The sequence below is a fragment of the Peromyscus californicus genome, unplaced genomic scaffold (genome assembly GCF_007827085.1).
Source record: "Peromyscus californicus insignis strain IS unplaced genomic scaffold, ASM782708v3 Scaffold_20__1_contigs__length_68692818, whole genome shotgun sequence".
Classification (NCBI taxonomy): Eukaryota; Metazoa; Chordata; class Mammalia; order Rodentia; family Cricetidae; genus Peromyscus; species Peromyscus californicus.
The window spans coordinates 64,993,014-65,014,573 of NW_026294503.1; the positions used below are offsets into that span (position 1 = coordinate 64,993,014).

A 21,560-nucleotide genomic window follows, 5' to 3' on the forward strand; every position below is an offset into this window, starting at 1 on the left:
GTTATAAAGGAAACATTTAATTGGGCTGGCTTACAGTTCAGAGGTTTAGTCCATTGTCATCATGGCAGGAAGCATGGCAGCATGCAGGCAGACATGGTGCTGGAGAGGTAGCTGAGAGTTCTACATTTTGATCCTCAGGCAACAAGAAGTGAACTCTGTCCCACAATGGGTGTACCCCCACAGTGACATACTTCCTCCAACAAGGCTTCAACTCCTATTATTGCCACTTCCTATGTGCCAAGCATTCAGACACACGAGTCTGTAAGGCCAAAGTTGCTATTCCACCACAGTCCTCCACCACAGTCCTCCAGATGTTACTGCTGAGCAGCGTCTACTTTTTAAAATGTCGCTTCTGGGGCTAGAGAGATGCTCAGAGGTTGAGGGCACGTGGTGCTCTTACAAGAAAAATCGAGTTCAGTTTCCTGCACCCACATTGGGGGGCTCACAATCACCTATAACTTTAGTTCCAGGGGATCTGACCCCCTCTTCTGGCTTCTGCAAGAATATGCACACACATATGCATACACATAAATAATAAAATAAATCTTTAGAAAATCTGTTCATTGTAAACTGTAAAGCTAATTCAGATCATTTTCACAGGTGCACTCTGGGTCCTTCCTATGTGAAGAACTGTTTTGAGAATGCGTATCATTTATCATAGGAAAGGATGGTCCTTATTCTCAAATTGCTTTGGACACTTTGCAGACAAGCTATTCTGACATCAGAGTGTAGGAACAACCTCCCATTCTCAATTTTTTATATTTCATGAAAAACAGTTTAGAATTACATTGTGTGTGATTTGAGGAGCACGCACTCATCAAAGGACGACTTGTAGGAGTCAGTTTTTTCCTTGCACCATGTTGATCCTGGGGGTTGAACTCAGGTCTTCAGGCTTGGTGGTAGGGGCTTGTTGAGCCTTCTTGCTGGCCCCCTTTCATTTTTTTTTTTAACTTCAGAAGTAATTGCAGACTTACAAAAAAATGTTACTGGATGTTCCTTATGCAAGTTCCCTAAATATTTACACACACACACATAACTTTTTTTTTCCTGGAGGTCTCACTATATAGCCCAGCTAACCTCCATGTTAACCACAGAGGTCTGTGCCACCATGCCTGGATATTTACTTTTTAAAAGGTGAGCTGAGTTACATGTTTTTATCACCTATTTCAGTATATTTAAGAGCATATAAATGCTGAGAATAAAAGACATTGCATGTTAGGCATCATCATTGTTCAGAACCTAGCTGGCAGTGGTGGCTTCGTGGGGGCTTGTTCCCCATTGACTCTAAAGTAGATTGCAGACATCATGATCCTCTCTACCTGTACTATTTGACACTTTTTCCAAAGAAGCACAGAACTGTAGCCAGAAGTTTTCCTGTGTCCCACAGCTGCTCTGTCCTAAGTAAACACACAAATGCTTATATTAATTACAGACTGTTTGGTCTATGGCTCAGGCTTCTTGCTAGCTAGCTCTTTCAAATTAAATTAACCCATTTCTATTTATATATCTATTTATATATTGCCACGTGGCCATGGCATTACTGGTCTGCTGGCATCTTATTGCTCCTTGGGCAGCAGGCTGGCATCTGCTCTGACTCTGCCCTCCTTCATCCCGTGTCTTTGCCTGGATATCCCACCTGGCTCTTATCCTGCCTTACCATAGGCAAGAACAGCTTCTTTATTAACCAATCGTAGCAACACATATTCACAGCGTACAGAAAGACCATCCTACAGCACAGAACTCTCCACTTGTTTATTTTAGCTGATTTTTTTCAATCCAGTAGTATGTCAAGGTTGTGCATTTGACTGCCTTATTTTGTCTTTAACTCATAGATGATTCTGGGTATGATGGTACCCATAGACAGGAAGCTGAGAGAGGAGAACCATGAGTTTGAGGCCTGCAATTTGCATTTCATCATTTACTTTTAATAAAAAAAATTCTCATATTCCCTTTTTAATTATTTTATATAATTTTATTCTCTCTATATATAATTTTTATTCTATATATAATTTTTTAAATAGGAAATACGAGAATTTTTTATATAAAAGTTTTATATAGATGTTTATATATATACAGAGAGAGAGAGAATGTGTATGTGTGTGTGCATTTTGCATACATATGAAAATCAGAGGACAAGATGCAGGCCTTGGTTTTCTTCTTCTGCCATATGGTTCTAGAGGTGGAACTCATACCATCGGACTTGGTGGCAAACACCTTTGCCCACTAAGCCATCTAGCTGGCCCAGCACTGGTCATATTTCTAGTGATCTTAGTCCATATCCTGAGAGGTGACAGGGTTTTTGCAGACCTGATAGCAGTTACTGTAAGCACTCTTTTTAGGACTGTTTGTGGGAACCAGTGGAACTGCGGACTCTGGAGTAAAATTCTCCCTGTGGACCTAACTCAGGAGCCACCTGTGCCCCTTGTCCCATCTCCCTGGGTCTCCTGGGTCTGTTTTATCATCTTCAGCACTTCCCACTGCCAGCCATGTCCATACTGTGTATACTTTTGGTTGCCGTTTTCACTGGAATGCAGGCTCTTTGCCCCATGCCTGAAAGACCATGTGCTTCCCCTACACTGCTGCGTGAACTTGGGCCAGTCTCGAAATGGTTTGGGAGCGTGTGACTTGAGTTGCTGTCTTCAGGGTTGGTTTTGCTTCTGTCCACAGGTGTCGGCCCCGCCTCTGTGATGGTCGGGAATCTGGTTGCCGGCAAACGTATAGCACAAGCTGCCGGAAGGGACCTGGGGCAGATTGAAGAGAACGATCTGGTGAGGAAGGTAAGTTCAGATGTGTCCAGCTTCTGTCAGCTCAGGCCAGAGTGCAGGTGTGGGCTTGCTTCAGGAGTCTTCGGAACTTGCTGACATCAAGTCCTTTTCTCTCCTTTGTGACTTTAGCACCAGTTCCTGGCAGAGATTCTGCAGTGGCGAGCCCAGGCAACTCCTGACCATGTGCTCTTCATGCTATTAAATGCCAAGGTATTAAAATATCACTGCAGGGTTGGGGAGTGTTTGCCTAGCATGGACAAGGCCCTGGATTCAATCCCCAATACTACATACCTGGGCATGATGATGCATGCCTATAATCCCAGCCCTGGGAGGCAGAAGTAGAAGAATTTGGAGTTAAAGATCATCCTCAAACTACATAGCATAGTTTAACTGGAGTTACCTCCAGTTCTGCCCAGCCTGCAGCCACTCAGACCCAAATAAATACACAGATGCTTTTGGAAATAAATATTTATTATTTAAACTGTTTGGCCTAATGGCTCAGACTTCTTGCTATTTAGTTCTTATATCTTAAATTAACCCATTTCTATTAATCTGTAAGTTGCCACGTGGCTTGTGGCTTACTGGTACTTTACATCTTACTTCTCATGGCGGCAGCTGGCAGCGTCTCCTCACTCAGCCTTCCTGTTCCCAGAATTCTCCTCACTCTTTGTCCCACCTAGACTTCCTGCCTGGCTACTGGCCAATCAGAACTTCATTTATTAACTAATCAGAGCAACACATTCGTAGCATATAGATATCCACTGCACTTAGAAGTAGAAAAATTTGGAGTTAAAGATCATCCTCAAACTACTACAGACCAGCCTAGGTTACATAAGATACTGTCTCAGAACAAACAAACACATGAACAGAATGTGCACTAAGAAAGAAACATTAAGAAATTAGGCCGGGCCGGGCGGTGGTGGCGCACACCTTTAATCCCAGCACTTGGGAGGCAGAGGCAGGTCTAGTCTACAGAGCGAGTTCCAGGACAGCCAAGGCTGTTACACAGAGAAACCTGTCTTGAAAAAAAAGGGAAGGAAGGAATTAAGAAAGAAAGACTGTAGGAATTAAGAAAGACTGTATGTTTGGTTTACGTCAGTGCTAACAACCCTGAGTACCTAGGACATTGGGAAAGAAAAGAAATCCCACACCTGTCTTTTGTTACGGGGGTTGGGGGGGCAGTGTTCTCCAGTTGATAATTCACCCAAGGTGATGTCCAGAGGCCTGTGGAGGGTAACGTCTGCTTGTTTGTGCTTGTCTCACAACTGTACTGAGCTGCAACCACTTTTCCTCCTTCTGTTGAAAGGGAACCACTGTGTGCACAGCCAGCTGCCTTCAGCTTCATAAGCGAGCAGAGAGGATCGCATCAGTGCTTGGTGACAAGGGACATCTAAATGCAGGGGACAATGTGGTGTTGCTCTACCCTCCTGGTAAGGGTTGCATTGGTAAACTGGACTCTGAACTGTGTTATTAGGTCACACATACCAGGAGAAGATGGGAACTCAGGGCCACCATCTACAACCACAGAGGCCTGGTGCTTCCCAACCCCAAGGCACTTCAGGCACACTTGCTAAGGTGTGATCCAGGCTGCATCCCTGAGTTGAGCGGTGTGAATGAGCTCTGTCTGTTTTGCATTCCCTCTGTTTCCATCAGTGCCTACTTAATAAAAGCCACACATGGCAGCACACGGCTGTAATTCCAGTCCTCGTGTGGTAGCAGGAGAATTAGATATTCAAGGCCAGTAAGAGTTATGTAACAGGGTTGGAGAGATGGCTCAGTGGTTAAGAGCACTGGTTGCTCTTCCAGAGGTTCTGAGTTCAATTCCCAGCAACCACATGGTGGCTCACAACCATCTGTAATGAGATCTGGTGCCCTCTTCTGTCATGAAGATGTACAGGAAGACAGAACACTCACACACATAAATAATTAAATCTTTAAAAGTGCTAGAGGAATACACCCAGTGTTGATATCTGGCCTCTGCATGCACGTGTACATGTGATCACAGACACATACACCACACACACACACATTAAAAAAAAAAAAAAGTTATGTAACAAGTTACATATCCAGTCTGAGCTATATAACAAGACTTATAAGTAGCCAGCTGTGGTAACTCACACCTTTAATCCCAGTACTCAGGAGGTTGATGTAAATCGATCTCTGTGAGTCAAGGCCAGCCTAGTCTACAGAGTGAGTTCCAGGACAGCCAGAGCCAAACAACAACACAAGATAGCCAGGTGAGGGAGCACACACCTACTAATCCCACCCTTGGGAAGTAGCGGCAAAAGGATCAGGAGTTCATGGCCAGCCTCAGCTAAAGACAAAACTAACTGAGGAGAAAGCTCAGCCGGTTAAGCGGTTGCTACGGAAGCACGAGGACCTGAGTTTGGATCCAGCACCACATACAAGGCGAGGCTTTGGGCATGAAGAGCTTGTGGGTAAAAGTGATGTTGACCCCAGGAACTCACAGGAAAAGGAGAAAACCAACTTCCTAAAGTTCTCTGACCTCTACATGTACACATGCATAACACACACACACACACACACACACACACACACACACACACACACGCCAGCACGATGGTGTGCACCAGCAGTCCTGGTGCTGCAGAGGCAGACAGGTGGCCAGCTGGTCTAGGCAGATTGGTGAGTTCCAGGTTCAGTGAGAGAACCCATCTCACACAACAAGGTGATGAGGCAGGAGAGTGGGTCAGAATTGAGTTCTTGCTACTTTTCCAGGGGACCAGAATCCAACAGCCACCCGTTACTCCAGGTCTGGTGCTCTGTTCTGGCTTCTGTAGACATCCACATACACAAGTACATGCTAAAACACACACACATACATGGGTACCTGCTTAGACACACACATATACAAGTATGTGCTTAGACACTGATACACACATACACAGATACCTACTTAGACACAGATACCCACACACACAAGTACATGCTTAGGCACACACACACACACATACACAAGTACATGCTTAGGCACACACACACACAGGTACATGCTTAGGCACACACACACACATGCACAAGTACATGCTTAGGCACACACACACAGGTACATGCTTAGGCACAGACACACATATACATAGGTACATGCTTAGACACAGACTCGTGTGTTGTAGAATAATCTTTTTGTACACTGTGAAGATGTATCTTTGCCAAAAGGCCCTCTGATTGTTTTAATAAAGAGCTGAATGACCAATAGCTAGGCAGGAAGAGGTTAGGTGGGACTTCCAGACAGAGAGAAAAGAAGAGGAGATGAATCCAGAGGACACAGAGAGGAAGCAGGACATGCAGGAGGATAAGTAAAAGCCACAAGCCACGTGGCAGTACATAGATTAATGGAAATGGATTAATTTAAGTTATAAGAGCTAGTTAGAAACAAGCCTACACTAAGGCTCAGCTTTCATAAATAATAGTGAGTCTCTGTGTTGTGATTTGGGGGCTGGCAGTCCAAGAAAGCCTACTACATATGGCGCCCAACGTGGGACACCAGATTTTTGGTGGGGAGTTCTTTTTTTGTTGTTTTGTTTGTTTGGTTGGTTGGTTGGTTTTTCGAGGCAGGGTTCTCCGTGTAGTTTTGGTGCCTGTCCTAGATCTCGCTCTGTAGACCAGGCTGGCCTCGAACTCACAGAGATCTGTAGCTCGAGTTTTCCTGTCTGGCCCACAGTCAGGACAAATCTCTCTCCCACAGCCGTCAGACCCAACCAAGTAAACACAGAGACTTATATTGGTTACAAACTGTATGGCCAAGGCAGGCTTCTTGCTGACTGTTCTTACAGCTTAAATTAATTCATTTCCATTAATCTATACCTTGCCACATGGCTCGTAGCTTACCGGCATCTTCACATGCTGTTTCTCATCATGGCGGCTGGCAGTGTCTCTCTGACTCAGCCTTCCACTTCCCAGCTTCATTCTCCTCCTTGTCCCGCCTATACTTCCTGCCTAGCCAGTGGCCAATCAGTGTTTTATTTATTGACTAATTAGCAACACATTTGCCATACAGAACATCCCACAGCAGAGATCTGCCTGGCTCTGCCTCCCGAGTGCTGGAATTAAAGGTGTGCGCCACCACCACCCAGCGATTTTGGGATTCTTTTTATTATTTTATTAAAAAATAAAACTTGGGGATAAACATTAGGGAGTAAACCTGAGAGATCCACAGAGTAGCTGAAACACGATTCTCCCCCTCTCCACTTCCTGGAAGGGCCGTGCAACCCCTCAGCTCCTTCCTCCCCCATGTCCTCCTATCTCCCTCTGAGTCCTCCAGGAAACTCTTTGGTCCATCTCAGCCAGATGAATGTGGACTCTGCTCTGCAAACAGAGGTCAGGCTCTATTGGTGGTCTCGGAGCAATCAGCACATACGGCTCTTAACCAACACACACGCATACATACAAATATTTAAAAGGTAGAGCACCATGGAGGAAGACACCCAACACCAATCTCTGACCTCCACTTGTGTATGCACACACTGGTGCACATGTGCACACACACATGCGCGCGCACACACACACAGTACATTAATTAAAGTGTGAGGAAAGACTTTGACTACTTGACTTTTGGAAATCCTCTAAGTAAGGCATGTTGGTGTTCACCTGCTTTTCCAGATCCCTGAGAGCCAAGGTCAACCTGGGCAACATAGTGAGACCCCATCCTTTAAAAAAGGGGTGAAGGGACTGGAGATGAAGCCCATGCCGAGGCTCTGGGTTCAGTTCAGCATGAAAACCAAAAAGAGGATTGGTTTGTAGAGTGTTCAGGAGTAGAACCCTTTTCCCCAGTGTCTCCCAAAGAATACTTACTTTATGGGCTCTGTCGGCTTGACACCGCTCCTAGCATGAGTGGCGTTTGGATCTCGGCTGCTGCTTTCCTCTTTCATGGACTCAGCTCAGATACAACCTTCTCTGCGCAAGAAGAGGAATGTAGAGTTTATTTTGTGAAAGTTTTGTGCCAGGTGGTGGTGGCACACGCCTTTAATCCTAGCACTCAGGAGGCAGAGCCAGGTAGATCTCTGTGAGTTCGAGGCCAGCCTGGTCTACAGAGTGAGATCCAGGACAGGCACCAAAACTACACAGAGAAACCCTGTCTCAAAAAAAAAAAAAGAAGAAGAAAGAAGGTCTTTTGTAAATAGTCATTCTTAGAATTTATTTATTCTTTATTATGTGGTATGGGGAGGGGGGCACATGGAAGATCGGAAGACAACGTTTAGGAATTGGAATTGGTTCTCTCTTTCCACTGTGGGATCCAGAAGTTAAACTCAGGTCAGAGGTGTGCACAGCATGTGCTTCTACCTGCTGAGTCATCTCACTAGCCCAGTGTTCAGGATTCTACTGAAACATTTGAATTGAAAGACAAGCATGGGACTGGAGTGATGGTTCAGAGGTTAAGTGCACTGACTGCTCTTCCAGAGGTCCTGAGTTCAATTCCCAGCAACCACATGGTGGCTCACAACCATCTGTAATGGGATCTGATGCCCTCTTCTGGCGTACGAGAAGACAGAGTACTCATATACTTAAAATAAAAATAAAAATAAAAAAGACAAGCACAAGAAGAACAAAGCCATTTGCATTCCCTCCTGTCCCCTGACTGGTGTGCCTAGACTTGTCTCTGGTACTGTCCCCGGTGCTCCGTTTCACTCTCTCCTGGTCTTAGCCCTCTCCTCCACTCTCTCTGCTCTGCTTTCTCTGCTGTTCATCTGTGAACACAGAGACTGCCTAGACGGTCGCCTGCTCCAGGAGGGATGTGTCCTGTGTGTTTGCATGAAGTTGTCTTCCGTCTGTCAGGAAGGTAGTGGCTGTCGACAGCAGAGCTGAGGCCCTGAGCTGCACTCATTGACCCACAGCATCCGAGAAGTCCATTGCTTTTCCTGCAGCAGCCCTTGTGCAAGGAAAGCACAGCAGGCCTTGTTCCCCTCCCTGTCCTTATTGCCTTAGTTAAATACCCTTGATTCCTGCAGTTATTTTTCCCAAGTCATCAAAATAACAGCAACCTGCCTTCAAGCATTTTTCAAGAGCTCACTTCTAGGCTTGAGGATATAGCTCAGAGACATGACACTTGCTAGCCATACACAAAGCTCTGGGTTCAATCGCTGGTACCACCCAAATTGTGTGTGTGTGTGTGTGTGTGTGTGTGTGTGTGTGTGTGTGTGTGTGCGCGCGCGCGCATGCACACATACACATAATACACATAGGAATATATATATATATATATATATATATATATATATATATATATATATATATATATATATATATGCACATAAACACACACACATATTCCTTCCTAGTTTCCTGGGCCTCTTTGTATATTTTAAATTGTTTCATAATCTTCCTTCTTAATTTTTTATGTATTTGTTTTTGTTTTGTTTTAAAGATGGTCAGGCTGGCCTTTAACTATCACTATGTAGTCCAGGCTGATCTTGAACCCTTGGTTACCAAGTGTGAGCCACCATGCCAGACTTTCTATCCTTATTAGTTGTTAACATTTATTCTGTCAGTGTCTTCTTTGAATTGTGGTCAGATAATCCATAGGAGCCAGGTATGGTGATGCACACTTGTAATCCCAATACTTGAGAGACTCTGTCTCAACATCAAATGAAGCCGGGCAGTGGTGGCTCATACCTTTAATCCCAGCACTTGGGAAAGAGGCAGGCAGATCTCAGTGGTCTACATAGAGAGTTACAGGACAGCCAGGACTGTTTCACAGAGAAACCCTGTCTCACAAAACCAAAACAAAATCAACACCAAATGAATAAGTAGCCCACCTGTCAGTCACATGATTGGAGGCTCTGAGTTCAGTTCCTTGTGGTAGCAGCGGCCAAATGACTCCCCTGACAGTGCCCTCTGTCTTGCAGGCATCGAGTTAATCGCTGCATTCTATGGCTGCCTGTATGCAGGGTGTATACCTGTGACTGTGAGGCCCCCCCATGCTCAGAACCTCACAGCCACATTGCCCACGGTGCGCATGATCGTTGACGTAAGTACCTTCCCTATCTGTGTCTGATCCATTTCACAGAATCACATCAGACAACTAAGAACCCTAATAACTTCCCGGTTCTGTAGTGCCAAGTCTCACATTTTTCTCCTAAAAACTCTCCCAGTTTGGTGTGGTGGTGTGTGCCTGTGACCCCAGCACTCAGGAGGCAGATGCACAACTGTGAGTTCGAGGCCAGCCTGGGATATGTAGAAAGAGTCTGTGTCAAAAACAAACAGGCAAACAAACACAGACAAACAGTTGTCTCCTCTTATCTGGCCATCGTGGCAATCATCATCCAGTGAATAGGAGGACGATGATTGGAGAGGCAGGGACCGTACATGTTAATCCCAAACACTGAGAGTAGAGCTGTGCTTAGTAATTTTCCATAAAGCTGGCCCCTGTCTGTTCTTAAAACCTGTCTGACTTTTTTTCCTGCACAAGAACCAGTATAATTTTTCACGTCAAGTTCTCCAGTCAGGCCACTTTCGTTTAGGTTAATTTTGTATATTTAGCATTAAAAGGTGTGTAGGAGGCCGGGCGGTGGTGGCACACGCCTTTAATCCCAGCACTCGGGAGGCAGAGCCAGGCGGATCTCTGTGAGTTCGAGGCCAGCCTGGGCTACCAAGTGAGTTCCAGGAAAAGGCACAAAGCTACACAGAGAAACCCTGTCTCGAAAAACCAAAAAAAAAAAAAAAAAAAAGGTGTGTAGGGGGAGGGACTCCTTAGACCCCCATCCCCAGCTGAGAAGTTGATGGCTACCAGAGGAATGGAAGTTACTTTCTTTAGGAGGGTGGTGACTGAGAGTCCCCATGTCCCAGTGGTTGAGCCCATGCCTGTGTGCTGATGGGCAGCACTAGCTGGACTCAGTAGCTTAAAAATAAATGAATTCAAAATTATAAAAGAGGGACATGAAGCAAAGAGGGAGATGAGATGAAGGGACTTGGAGGAGGTGGTGGGGGTGAATATAATCGTGATACATTGCACATGTAGATGAAGTTTTCAAAGAAGAAATACAATTAAACCTTTTAGAAAACCTGTGCAGGGCTGGGATATGGCTCAGTGTCTGAGCACTTGTTTATCCTCAGCAATGCCAAAACAAACACGGCCCCTGAATTTTGTCCTGGGAGAGATCGAAGTTTTTACAGTATGTGAGAATTGAAATTGAATGAATCTATATTGTATCATATCCTGAGACCTGGGACAGAAGATCAGCCTGGGCCAGTGCATGTTGGGCTACACACTTCTAGGTGATGGGACATTTGTTTCTCCAAGGGCTGCTGCTGTGTCAGCAGCTTTGGCTGCAGCATAAAGCCATGCTCATCACAGATGACTTCATTACAGTTTAATTTAGCAAAAATGTCCTTGTTAGCTCCTACGGAGAGGCCTGGGGAAGCACTGAGAGTTTATTTCTGTTGACGCACTCTGTGTGTGAAAGTAGGTCACCTTGCCTTTCCCTGCAGAGCTGAGCAGCCCATTGTGTGGGCGCTTCTGTCTGGCTCCCTGGTCTCAGAGTGGTGTGCATTGTAGGTCTGGATTGCACACACCAATTCTGGCCGTGCCCACCACCTCCTCCCTTTCCCTTCTCACTACAGAATCCATGTCTTGGTTTATTAGGTCTTTCCAAAGATTAGGATCACAGGGCCCTTCCTGAGAGTATCACCATTGTAAGCAGCAGCCCCAGTGTTAAAGTGTCTGATATCCTGGAGAATTAAGCATGACACATTTTCAGAAATAAAACGAAAGGGGACGAGAATGAAACAATCCTGGCCAGCATGGTGAGCAAGCTACTTTTAGCAGCGGCCAGTGCTGTCCTCTGATGTTTGCTGCGTCCCTGTGTTTCTAGGTCAGTAAAGCAGCGTGCATTCTCACCACCCAGACGCTCATGAGGTTGCTCAAGTCTCGAGAGGCGGCGGCAGCTGTGGATGTGAAAACCTGGCCAACCATCATTGACACAGGTGAAGGGGGATTGCCCCGGAGCTGCCACCGTTCGCTACCAGAGGTTTCCTGGAGTCTCACGTCTGCACAGCTTTGTATTCTGACACCTTTCACTGTCTGCCGACTTGCCAGACACCCAAAGTGTGCTACCAACCTGCTGGCACAGTAAAGCCGCGTCCAAGAGCCGGCCGTAATACGCCAAGTGCTCTTTAAATGGAGTATCTTGCTGGATGTGATTGCTCACATCTATAATCTCAGGACTCTAGAGTCTGAGGCAGGAGGATTGTTAGTTCAAGCCATAGTGTGAGACCCTGTCTCAGAAAAGGAAAAAAAAGGCAAATAGTGTTTTGGTGATGCTTTTAGCATCATCCCCAAGGTGCTTATGTTTTATGGCCAGATACATGTAGGTCCATATAAAATACTGAGACGGGGCTGGAGAGGTAGCTCAGTTGGTAGCTGTGTAAGAAAGAGTGAGGAGCTCCCTTTGATCTCCAGGAAGCACATAAACAGCTGGACCTGGAGGTGTGGTGATGGGTCCCTCGAGCTTGCTGGCCAATCTAGCCTAACTGGTGAGCCCCAGGTCCCAGTGAGAGATCCTGTCTCAAAAAAACAAGGTGGATGACTCCTGAGAAACGACACCCTAAGTTGACCTCTGGCCTCCACTGGCACATAGACACATACACACATACATGCAGACCTGCAGATACACATGCACCTAGTTACACCTAAACATGTATACACACACACACACACACACACACACACACACACACACACACACACACACACACAATATCTGACCCTTGACTTGTAGGTGTGATAGCTTGAGATTCATTAACTGCTATGTAACCCCCTAAAATACTGTTGCTGTACTCCAAATACTAAATTATCAAATGTGATGCCATATGAAGACCAAAATATAAAAAAAAAAAAAAGATTTATTTAACTGGGTGGTAGTGGCGCACGCCTTTAATAGGGGGGTGGGGGACAGAGTCAGGTGGATTTCTGTGAGTTCCAGACCAGATTGGTCTACACAGCCAGGACTGTTACACAGAAAAAAACCTGTCTTGAAAAACAAAAAAAAAGAAGAGAGAGAGAAAGAGAGAGAGAGAGAAAGAAAGAACGAACCAGGATGTATATGAATTTTAGGTGATATTCAGACATGGGACTAGCTGGAGGATTGGGGGAACAGGAAGCTTTGGGGTTCTGCACTTGGGACCTAAATCCTGACACCTCTGCTGCTCCTGAGTATCCTCCCTAGCGTGGATGAAACTGTGTGTAAAGTGAGGCTTGTAGAGCTCGGTAGAATGTACCACCGGAGTGTGCTGCCTCGGGGTGCCACACAACCAGCAGAATGTACCACTGGAGTGTGCTGCCTCGGGGTGCCACACAACCAGCAGAATGTACCACTGGAGTGTGCTGCCTCGGGGTGCCACACAACCAGCAGAATGTACCACTGGAGTGTGCTGCCTCGGGGTGCCACACAACCAGCAGAATGTACCACTGGAGTGTGCTGCCTCGGGGTGCCACACAACCAGCAGAATGTACCACTGGAGTGTGCTGCCTCGGGGTGCCACACAACCAGCAGAATGTACCACCGGAGTGTGCTGCCTCGGGGTGCCACACAACCAGCAGAATGTACCACTGGAGTGTGCTGCCTCGGGGTGCCACACAACCAGCAGTGGCCACCCAGTGACAGGGAGATCTTAACCACAGTTGTTTCTGAACTCAGAAACCAAAGGACCGTCATAGGGCATGGTTGGGCTAGAGACATCTTGATAGTCTTTGTTTTGACTTAAGAAGAAAATCTGGGATAAGGGCAAACTATCCTACCTTGTCCAGTTCTCTGCAGGGCCAGAAGTGAGCCCTACTCAGGACTCGGTGCATGTTAGGCAATCACTCTGTGTCCCCAGCACAGAAAGACTATTTTAAATGAGTGAAAGAAAGTAATTCCAAATTCTAGAGGAGGGAGCTGTCTAACTTTAAAGTAGCTGTGGTAAAATGTTCGAAAGCAAGGAAGGACAGGTTGGTTCTGCTCACAGTTGAAGGTGCAGTGCATCATGGGAGAGCCAAGGCAGCAGAGGCTTGGAGCTGCAGCTGCTCACACTGACTGCAGTCAGGAGGAAGAGAGCATCCAATGCTCTTGTGTGTCTAGCCTTTTCGTTTTTATGTGGTTCAGGAACCAAGCTCACGGTACGGTGCCATGCTCCACTAGGTATTATATCTGAGCTCAAATACCCTAATCAAGATTATCCCTCATAAGTATGGCCAGAAGCTAACGTGATCCAAATAATGCCCCCATACATTTGCCTGGAGGCTGTCCCCCAGGGGATTCCAGATCCTGTCAGATTAAAAGTCAACACTGTCATACCATGTGTCATTAATACAGCATACTACTCTGTAAATGATGTGCTTTAATGAGAAACAGCATAACAATAATTAATGCATTTTGAGCATATACACAATTGTTATTTTAAAAGTGCTTCATGTGGGAGCTAGAGAGATGGCTTAGAGGTTAAGAGTACTGGCTGCTCTTGCAGAGAACACAGGTTCAGTTCCTAGCACTCACATGGCAGCTCATAGCCACCTGTTCCAATGGGATCCGGGCCTCTTCTGACTTCTTCAAGAGGCTCCTGCATGCGTGTGTTGCACATACATACACTTAGGCTCACACATAAAGTAAAATAGCAAATACAGTTTTAAGTGTTTCATGTGAACTAACTTTCCAGTAACCCTAGGAAGGTAGGTATTTTAGAGATGTGTTTTAGAATAAAGTGAAAGAAATGTCGAGGAAAAGTAATTCCAGGACACAGAGCTGTAGCACAAATCTTAAAAGGTCTTATTAATAAAAACAATCCTGGAGCCAGTTATTGGGGTGTACACTGAAAGATCAGAGAGAACAGGCCACAGCTAACCTCACCTCGCAAACTTCTCAGCTGATCCTATTTCCTCAAACTGGAAGCCTCTGAGTTCTCATCCGGAATGGATCTCAGCTGAACTGCTGCTAAAAGCCTAAAAAAGCTTAACTGACCCTAGTTCCTGGTCCTCACGCCTTATATACCTTTCTGCTTCCTGCCTTCACTTCCTGGGATTAAAGGCATGTGTCACCATGCCTGGCTCTTTCCAGTGTGGCTTTGAACTCACAGAGATCCGGATGGATCTCTGCCTCTGGAATGCTAGGATTAAAGGTGTGTGTGTCACCATTTTCTGGCCTCTATATCTAGTGGCTGTTCTGTCTCTGACCCCCAGATAAGTTTATTGGGGTGCACAATATATCGACCACAGAGCTGGTGACACAGTTTACCTCTGGGATTGACGCCAGCATTTTGCTTTTCACCAAGATGTTATCCATCGAGCCGTTTGCAAATGAATCCATCTGGTATGGCGTTGCAGGTATCCTTTGCCTAGCGGCGTCACAGCCCTACCTTGCATTTGAGGATGACAGTGGTGAGCTGCGGGGTGGGACACGAGAAGCTCAGGCCTTCACACGTCCCAGAGCTGGGTTTGACTGTAGCACAGCCGTGGAGGCAGTGAACCATCAGTGGTTTCTGTGTTCCAGCATGTTTCAGCTTTACATCGAGTCTCTTCTTTGCATTGCAGATGATTTACCCAGGAAACGGTTACCTCAGCTGTATAAACCGCCCACTCCTGAGATGCTGGCGTATCTTGATTTTAGTGTCTCCACAACCGGCATGCTTACAGGGGTGAAGGTAAAGCCATCTCACTCTGTTCTGGTGAGATGCCAGGCCGCAGTGAACAGACATGCCCGCTGTTCCAAGGAGGCCAGCTGGCTGTACCAGAGGCCAGTGGGTGGAAGGGTCAAGTGTCCTAGCTATATTTAAATCTGAGCACTGGCTCTTCCGGAGAAAGTTATCCCAAAGGATTTGCACTGTGAAGTGCTGTGGCCTCATACACGTGCTCCCCATAGTAAGAGCTCTAGGTCAGGTCAGTGTGCAGCCATCAGCTCAGACCCTGTGAGACAGTCAGCTGCAGGGGGAAGCCTGTCTGCTTAGTTTACGCTTAGGCCAGGCTGTGAAGCAGTGAAATGCATATGTCATACAGAACGTCGGGGGGCCGGAGCCTGTCAGAGCAGTGTCTGTACTGTGCCAGCTCCATCCTGTGTGTCCCTTGCTTTGCAGATGTCCCACTCTGCGGTCAATGCGCTCTGCAGAGCCATCAAGCTCCAGTGTGAGCTGTACTCCTCGCGGCAGATCGCCATCTGCCTGGACCCGTACTGTGGTCTTGGCTTTGCACTCTGGTGTCTCTGCAGGTAGGATGGAGACACCCGACTGGGGTTTGGGGCTGTGGCCATCATCCTCCCCTTTGCTTTCTTGGTTTGGTTAACTTTAGTAAAGCCCTGCTGTTCCCCAAATATAAGCACTTTATGTCTTTCTGATGTTTGTTTAGTTTTATGTGTATTGCTTTTCTTATTCTCCTCACTTAGTTTTATGCCTCCTATAACGTGGCACTGTTCCTGTTACCTGCTTTCTCTTCCATCCTGTAATCCTAGTTTTAGAAGCAGAGCCAAGTAGAAGGATGATTCTCAGGTGAAGTCTGGCATGTTTGACAGCCAGGATGTCCCCCTAGGCTTGGCAGGAAGGCATGGTGGGATGGAGTGACATCATGAGGCTGGAACGCAGCAGTCTGCCCTGACCAGATTGCTTCCTGAGGACTGGCAAGTCCCTGCTCTTTCCACTGCCTGCCAGGAAATGGTATCTCAGGCCTGAACTTTCACTTCCTGTACAAACGCTATGAAGGTTTCACAAGTCCCTGCGGCTCCTCCAGCATCTTCCTTCTGTGTCCCTGTCTTCACTGGGGTAGGGCTGTCCACGGAGTCCAAAGTAGAATGTAACTGTTATCTTCAACACCCTATGCCAGTTACATGCAGTGTTCACTGGTTCCGTTGTTCCCATTACCTGCCTATGTGTTAAAGACACTTCTGGGTCTTGGAAAAAATTAAACAAGACCAAGAATGGAAATGTGTACCTGTAATCCTAGAAATCTGAGAGGATAGGCAAGCATGGTTGTATAACAAGACCACCTCTCAAAGAGGGAAAGGAGTGGCTGGGAAGATGGTTCAGTGGCTAAGAGCACTTGCTACTCTTGTGAAGAACTCATGTCCAGTTCCCAGCACCCACATGGCACCACAGCTGTCTGTGGCTCCAGTTCCAAGAGACCTGATGCTCCCTTCTGACTTCCACAAGCACACACGTGATACACTTACATACATCAAGCAAAATACTCATATACATAAAATACAAGTAGTCAGGTAGCAGTGGCGCACACCTTTAATCCCAGCACTCAGGAGGCAGAAGCAGGCAGATCTCTGTGAGTTCGAGGCCAGCCTGGCCTGGTCTGCAAATCAAGTTCCAGGACAGCCTGTTAAACAGAGAAACTGTCCCAAAAAACTGAAATAAATAAACAAACAAAGTCTTCTTTAAAAGGAAAACAAAGCAACAGAACGGGTGACCGCTCGTCCCTGAGCCAGTGCTTGGGAGACTACAACGGAAGGTTGACCATGAGTCCAAGTCTCCCGCTGTGCGCTAGTGGGATTATTGAATTTTTATACCCTTCCATTTTACATGAAAGAACAAAGCTAATGAGGCCGGGCAGTGGTGGCGCACACCTTTAATCCCAGAACTCGGGAGGCAGAGGCAGGTGGATCTCTGTGAGTTTGAGGCCAGCCTGGGCTACAGAGTGAGTCCAGGACAGGCACAAAGCTTACACAGAGAAACCCTGTCTCGGAAAACCAAAACAAAAAAAAAGCTAATGAGGCCTTCTCTGGACTGGATGGACCGAAACCCCGGCTCCAGTGTTACTGGACTCCTGGGTTTAGAGGGTTAGACTTCGTGGCTGTAGATCTTCTAGGTGACTCCACATTCCTTCAGTTTTGTCCTCCTGCACTGCTGGAACCCAACCCTCACCACCCCTCACCCGAACTCTGTAGTTCCTTCTGACCATCTCCCAGCCATCAGTGGCTCCAGCTCCAGTTCCTGCTCCATGGTGGTTTATGACAACCTACGGCCACACTTCATGTGACAGCCGACACCTTCCACAGTTGCCCCAGCCCCTGGCCTCACTCCCTCTGCACTCTGTTCCAGGAATGTTGTGCACGCTCCATACTTCTCTGCCTGTATGCTGCTCTCTGCCTTCCCTCCCTCCCCCGACTTCTAGACACTCTTCTGGAGTGCTCCCCACTTAGTGAAGCACCCCCACCCCCACTTTCTCAGTTTGAGTGGATTGTCTTTCTCCTGTGCTCTTGGCTGGTTCTGTGAGTTTGTTACCACACCTACCAGGGCCTGCTTTGTTTTGTGGTCATGTGTCTTGTGAGTCCTGCAGCAGTAGGATGAATGGGCAGCCTTGGACCTCCGTGGCCCCTGCCGCCCTCCCCTGCTGTGCTCTAAGATGCTGAGTCAGCGAGTGTCAGCCTCCTCTTCTTCTTTGCAGCGTCTATTCCGGTCACCAGTCCGTCTTGATTCCTCCTCTGGAGCTGGAGAACAACCTCTTCCTCTGGCTGGCCACCGTCAACCAGTACAAGATAAGGGACACCTTCTGCTCCTACTCAGTGATGGAACTCTGCACTAAAGGCCTGGGGAGCCAGGTGGAGGTGCTGAAGGTGAGGAGCTAAAGGTCACAGCAAGTGACCATCCTAAGAGGTTCGACGACATGGCCAGGACTTGAGGAAGCTGGAGCAGGGGGTGGTAGACGTGCTTGTCTGCCCTCGATCGGAGAGTTTAACTTGCTCTTCCTAATTTAGTGCATTCCCCAGTAAATGAAGACCTCAGAACACCCCTAAAGAAAAGGTCCTCACTTAGGCGTGTATCCAGTGTCTACATATGAAGATGTCAAGTACTGAATTCTCTTCAACAGAGAAGTAGGGCCAACCAAAACAAAAGGTGGAAAGTTAGCTGCCCACATTCTGGGCTTGTTTTTCTACTAGTCCTAATAAATGAGGAGAAATCTGAGGGAAAGTGGGCAGGAACAGAAATACATTGCCGAAGAAAGAAAAGCCAAAGAGTTCAGAGTTTAGGGTGAACTCTTTGTGGTGGTGGCAATGAAACCCAGGGCCCTGTGCATCCTAGACTAGTGCTTTCCCATCTAGTCACAGCCCAGCCACAGACCAGACCAGCTACAGCCACAGACCAGCCACAGACCAGACCAGCCACAGTCACAGACCAGCCACAGACCAGCCACAGTCACAGACCAGCTACAGCCACAGACCAGACCAGCCACAGTCACAGACCAGCCACAGACCAGCCACAGTCACAGACCAGACCAGCCACAGTCACAGACCAGACCAGACACAGTCACAGACCAGACCAGACACAGTCACAGACCAGACCAGACACAGACACAGACCAGACCAGACACAGCCACAGCCACAGCCATACCTTAAGAATTTAGATTAAACAAGGAAGACACAGAGCAGAGAAGATCTCCCCGTGGGCGATTGTACTGACAGGTCTGAGCATTTCCTTTCTGAAGCTGCTTTGCTCCGTGTCTGGACGGAGAAAGTAGCTCTTGGCTTTTCCTGAACAAGAAGGGGTCTTCCTAACTACGTCTCTGGCACGAATGTCTTCCAGACCCGAGGGATCAACCTCTCCTGCATCAGGACCTGTGTGGTGGTAGCAGAGGAGCGGCCCCGCATCACCCTCCAGCAGTCCTTCTCCAAGCTCTTTAAAGACATTGGTCTGTCCCCTCGTGCTGTCAGCACCACGTTCGGATCCAGAGTCAATGTGGCAATCTGTTTACAGGTAACACCAAGAGATGGTCCTTGCGTTAGTGGTTCTTTGAGACAGTCTCCTTGTGTTTCCTGACCTCAAACTCAAGGCAGTCTTCCTGCCTTGGTCTTCTGAGAGCCACAGTGGACTGTGAGCTTCTGCAGTGGGGACTTGAAGGCCACACTGCTCTGCTTACTTCCTGTGGGATTTAGGCTTTTCATTTGGCTTCTCTGTGTCTCCTTATGTAGTCTACACCGTGATGCTTCTGCTTGCCCCAGGGCTGGCTGCAGGCCTGCAGTTACTAGGGAAGCCCTGAGACAGAGGCAAGCCAGTGCCTCCAGTGGAATGCTTCCTCCTCGCTGAGACCTGCTTGCATTTTATTAATCAATATACAATAGACAGACTCCTCTTTTTTTTTTTCTCTCTCTTAGACAGGGTTTCTCTGTATTGACCTGGCTGTCCTGCATCTCACTCTGTAGCCCAGGCTGGACTTGAACTCACAGAGATCCACCTGCCTCTGCCTCCCGAGTGCTGGATTAAAGGTGTGTGCCACCACCACCTGGCTAATATACAGCCTTCTTTTTTTCCTATCTCCTACTTATTTTTGCCTTTTTAAAATACACCTGTACCTCTCCTTTTTTGCCATGTTGTTCTTGGTGGGTCTAGAACAGTCTGATTTTATGCTGCTTGAAGGCTCATGAGTACATGGGCAAGAGTGAAAGGTGGCCAAGACATTGGGTCTCCTATGACCGTGGTCACATGGCTTGCAGGAAGTGTTGTGATACTTCCCTGTGAAGTCTCATTGTGCCCCTTGCTCTCATCCGTTTTGGCATGGTAGCTTCTCTCGTCCCTGCTCTGAGCCCTGTGCAGGAAAGGCCCTGCATTTGGTACTGCTTCATTGCTTCAGAGACATCTAAGAAGACACCAGGCCCAGGGCTCCCTACCTGCTGGCTTTGCCGTCTCCCTTAGTAGAAGAGAAAGCGAGAGTGAAGATTTCAGTGGACGCCTGCATCTGTGGATGTGGTCCACAGGGGCGGTCCATTTGCATCTGTGGATGTGGTCCACAGGGGCGGTCCATTTGAAATAAACACTGTGCTGCTTTCTTCTTCTTCAGGGAACCTCGGGGCCTGATCCCACGACTGTGTATGTAGACCTGAAGTCGCTGAGACATGACAGGTACAGTGAGCACCCCTCATCCTCTTCGTGTTTAGATTTTGAGGGGAGATACAGGAAGGGAAGGATTCATGTCCATTATTAAAAGTGATAGAAGTTTTGCTTATAAAAAGAAAGCTTAGCCAGGTGGTGGTGGTGCACACCTTTAATCCCAGCACTCGGGAGGCAGAGGCAGGTGGATCTCTGTGAGTTTCAGTCCAGCCTGGTCTACGTGGCGAGTTCCAGGAAAGCCAGAGCTATACAGGAAGTCCTTGTCTTAAAACAAAGAAAAAGAATGGTTTCTTTGCTCTGTGACAGTCAAGATAAATGAGGCAGGACAGGGTCTTTGAAACAGCACCGTTATCTACTCCAGAGTTTGTGAAGCCGCCTGCCCCACAGTGTGCACTGCTGAGATACTGAGCCCTCTGCACACCAGGCTGGTGGCTAGTCCCTAGTGTACCCACATAGACTCCAGGCTGCACCGTGGTGGTGGTTGGTTTCTTTTGTGTGTGTGTGTATGTGTGTGTGTGTGTGTGTGTGTGTGTGTGTGTGTGTGTGTGTGTGTGTGTTTTGTAGGCCAGAAGACAACCCCAGGTTTTGTTACTCAGTTCCTCAGGAACCATGCACCTTGTTTTGTGAGACAAAGCTCTCTCTGTGAGACCTGTGGCTTACCAGTTCTGCTGAGCTGGCTAGTTTCGTGGACGCACTGGTCTCCACCTCCCGGCACTGGGACCATAGGCGTGTGCCAGCCCAGTTGGCTTCTGACATGATGCTGAGGATGGTCCTTGTATCCTCCTGCCCTGGAGAGATTTGCCTCTCTTCCCCAAAGATTTCACCATGCCTGGAACATTTTTGGTTGTCACCAAAATGAAATCTAGCAAATAGGGCAAAGATGTTGCTAACACCTTCCACAAAATCTGTCTGACCTATGGCATCAAGAGTGCAGAGTGTAAAAGAGCCTTGCTCTGCAGGAACAGAAGATACCAGTTAGAGGCCTTGGAG

General features: G+C 47.3%; 1 protein-coding gene across 6 annotated transcripts in view; it reads left to right on the top strand.

The window, feature by feature from the left end:
* Positions 1-21,560, top strand: part of Dip2b (disco interacting protein 2 homolog B) — a 205,921-nt gene that overhangs the window by 171,143 nt on the left and 13,218 nt on the right. For all 6 annotated transcript variants that reach the window (XM_052748954.1, XM_052748955.1, XM_052748959.1 and 3 more), the window contains 10 exons: positions 2,668-2,777; positions 2,895-2,975; positions 4,072-4,195; positions 9,629-9,750; positions 11,594-11,705; positions 15,286-15,395; positions 15,825-15,955; positions 18,133-18,301; positions 19,269-19,439; positions 20,521-20,582. In XM_052748954.1, coding sequence (XP_052604914.1) covers positions 2,668-2,777; positions 2,895-2,975; positions 4,072-4,195; positions 9,629-9,750; positions 11,594-11,705; positions 15,286-15,395; positions 15,825-15,955; positions 18,133-18,301; positions 19,269-19,439; positions 20,521-20,582 — 1,192 coding nt within the window. The remainder of the gene's footprint in view (positions 1-2,667; positions 2,778-2,894; positions 2,976-4,071; positions 4,196-9,628; positions 9,751-11,593; positions 11,706-15,285; positions 15,396-15,824; positions 15,956-18,132; positions 18,302-19,268; positions 19,440-20,520; positions 20,583-21,560) is intronic.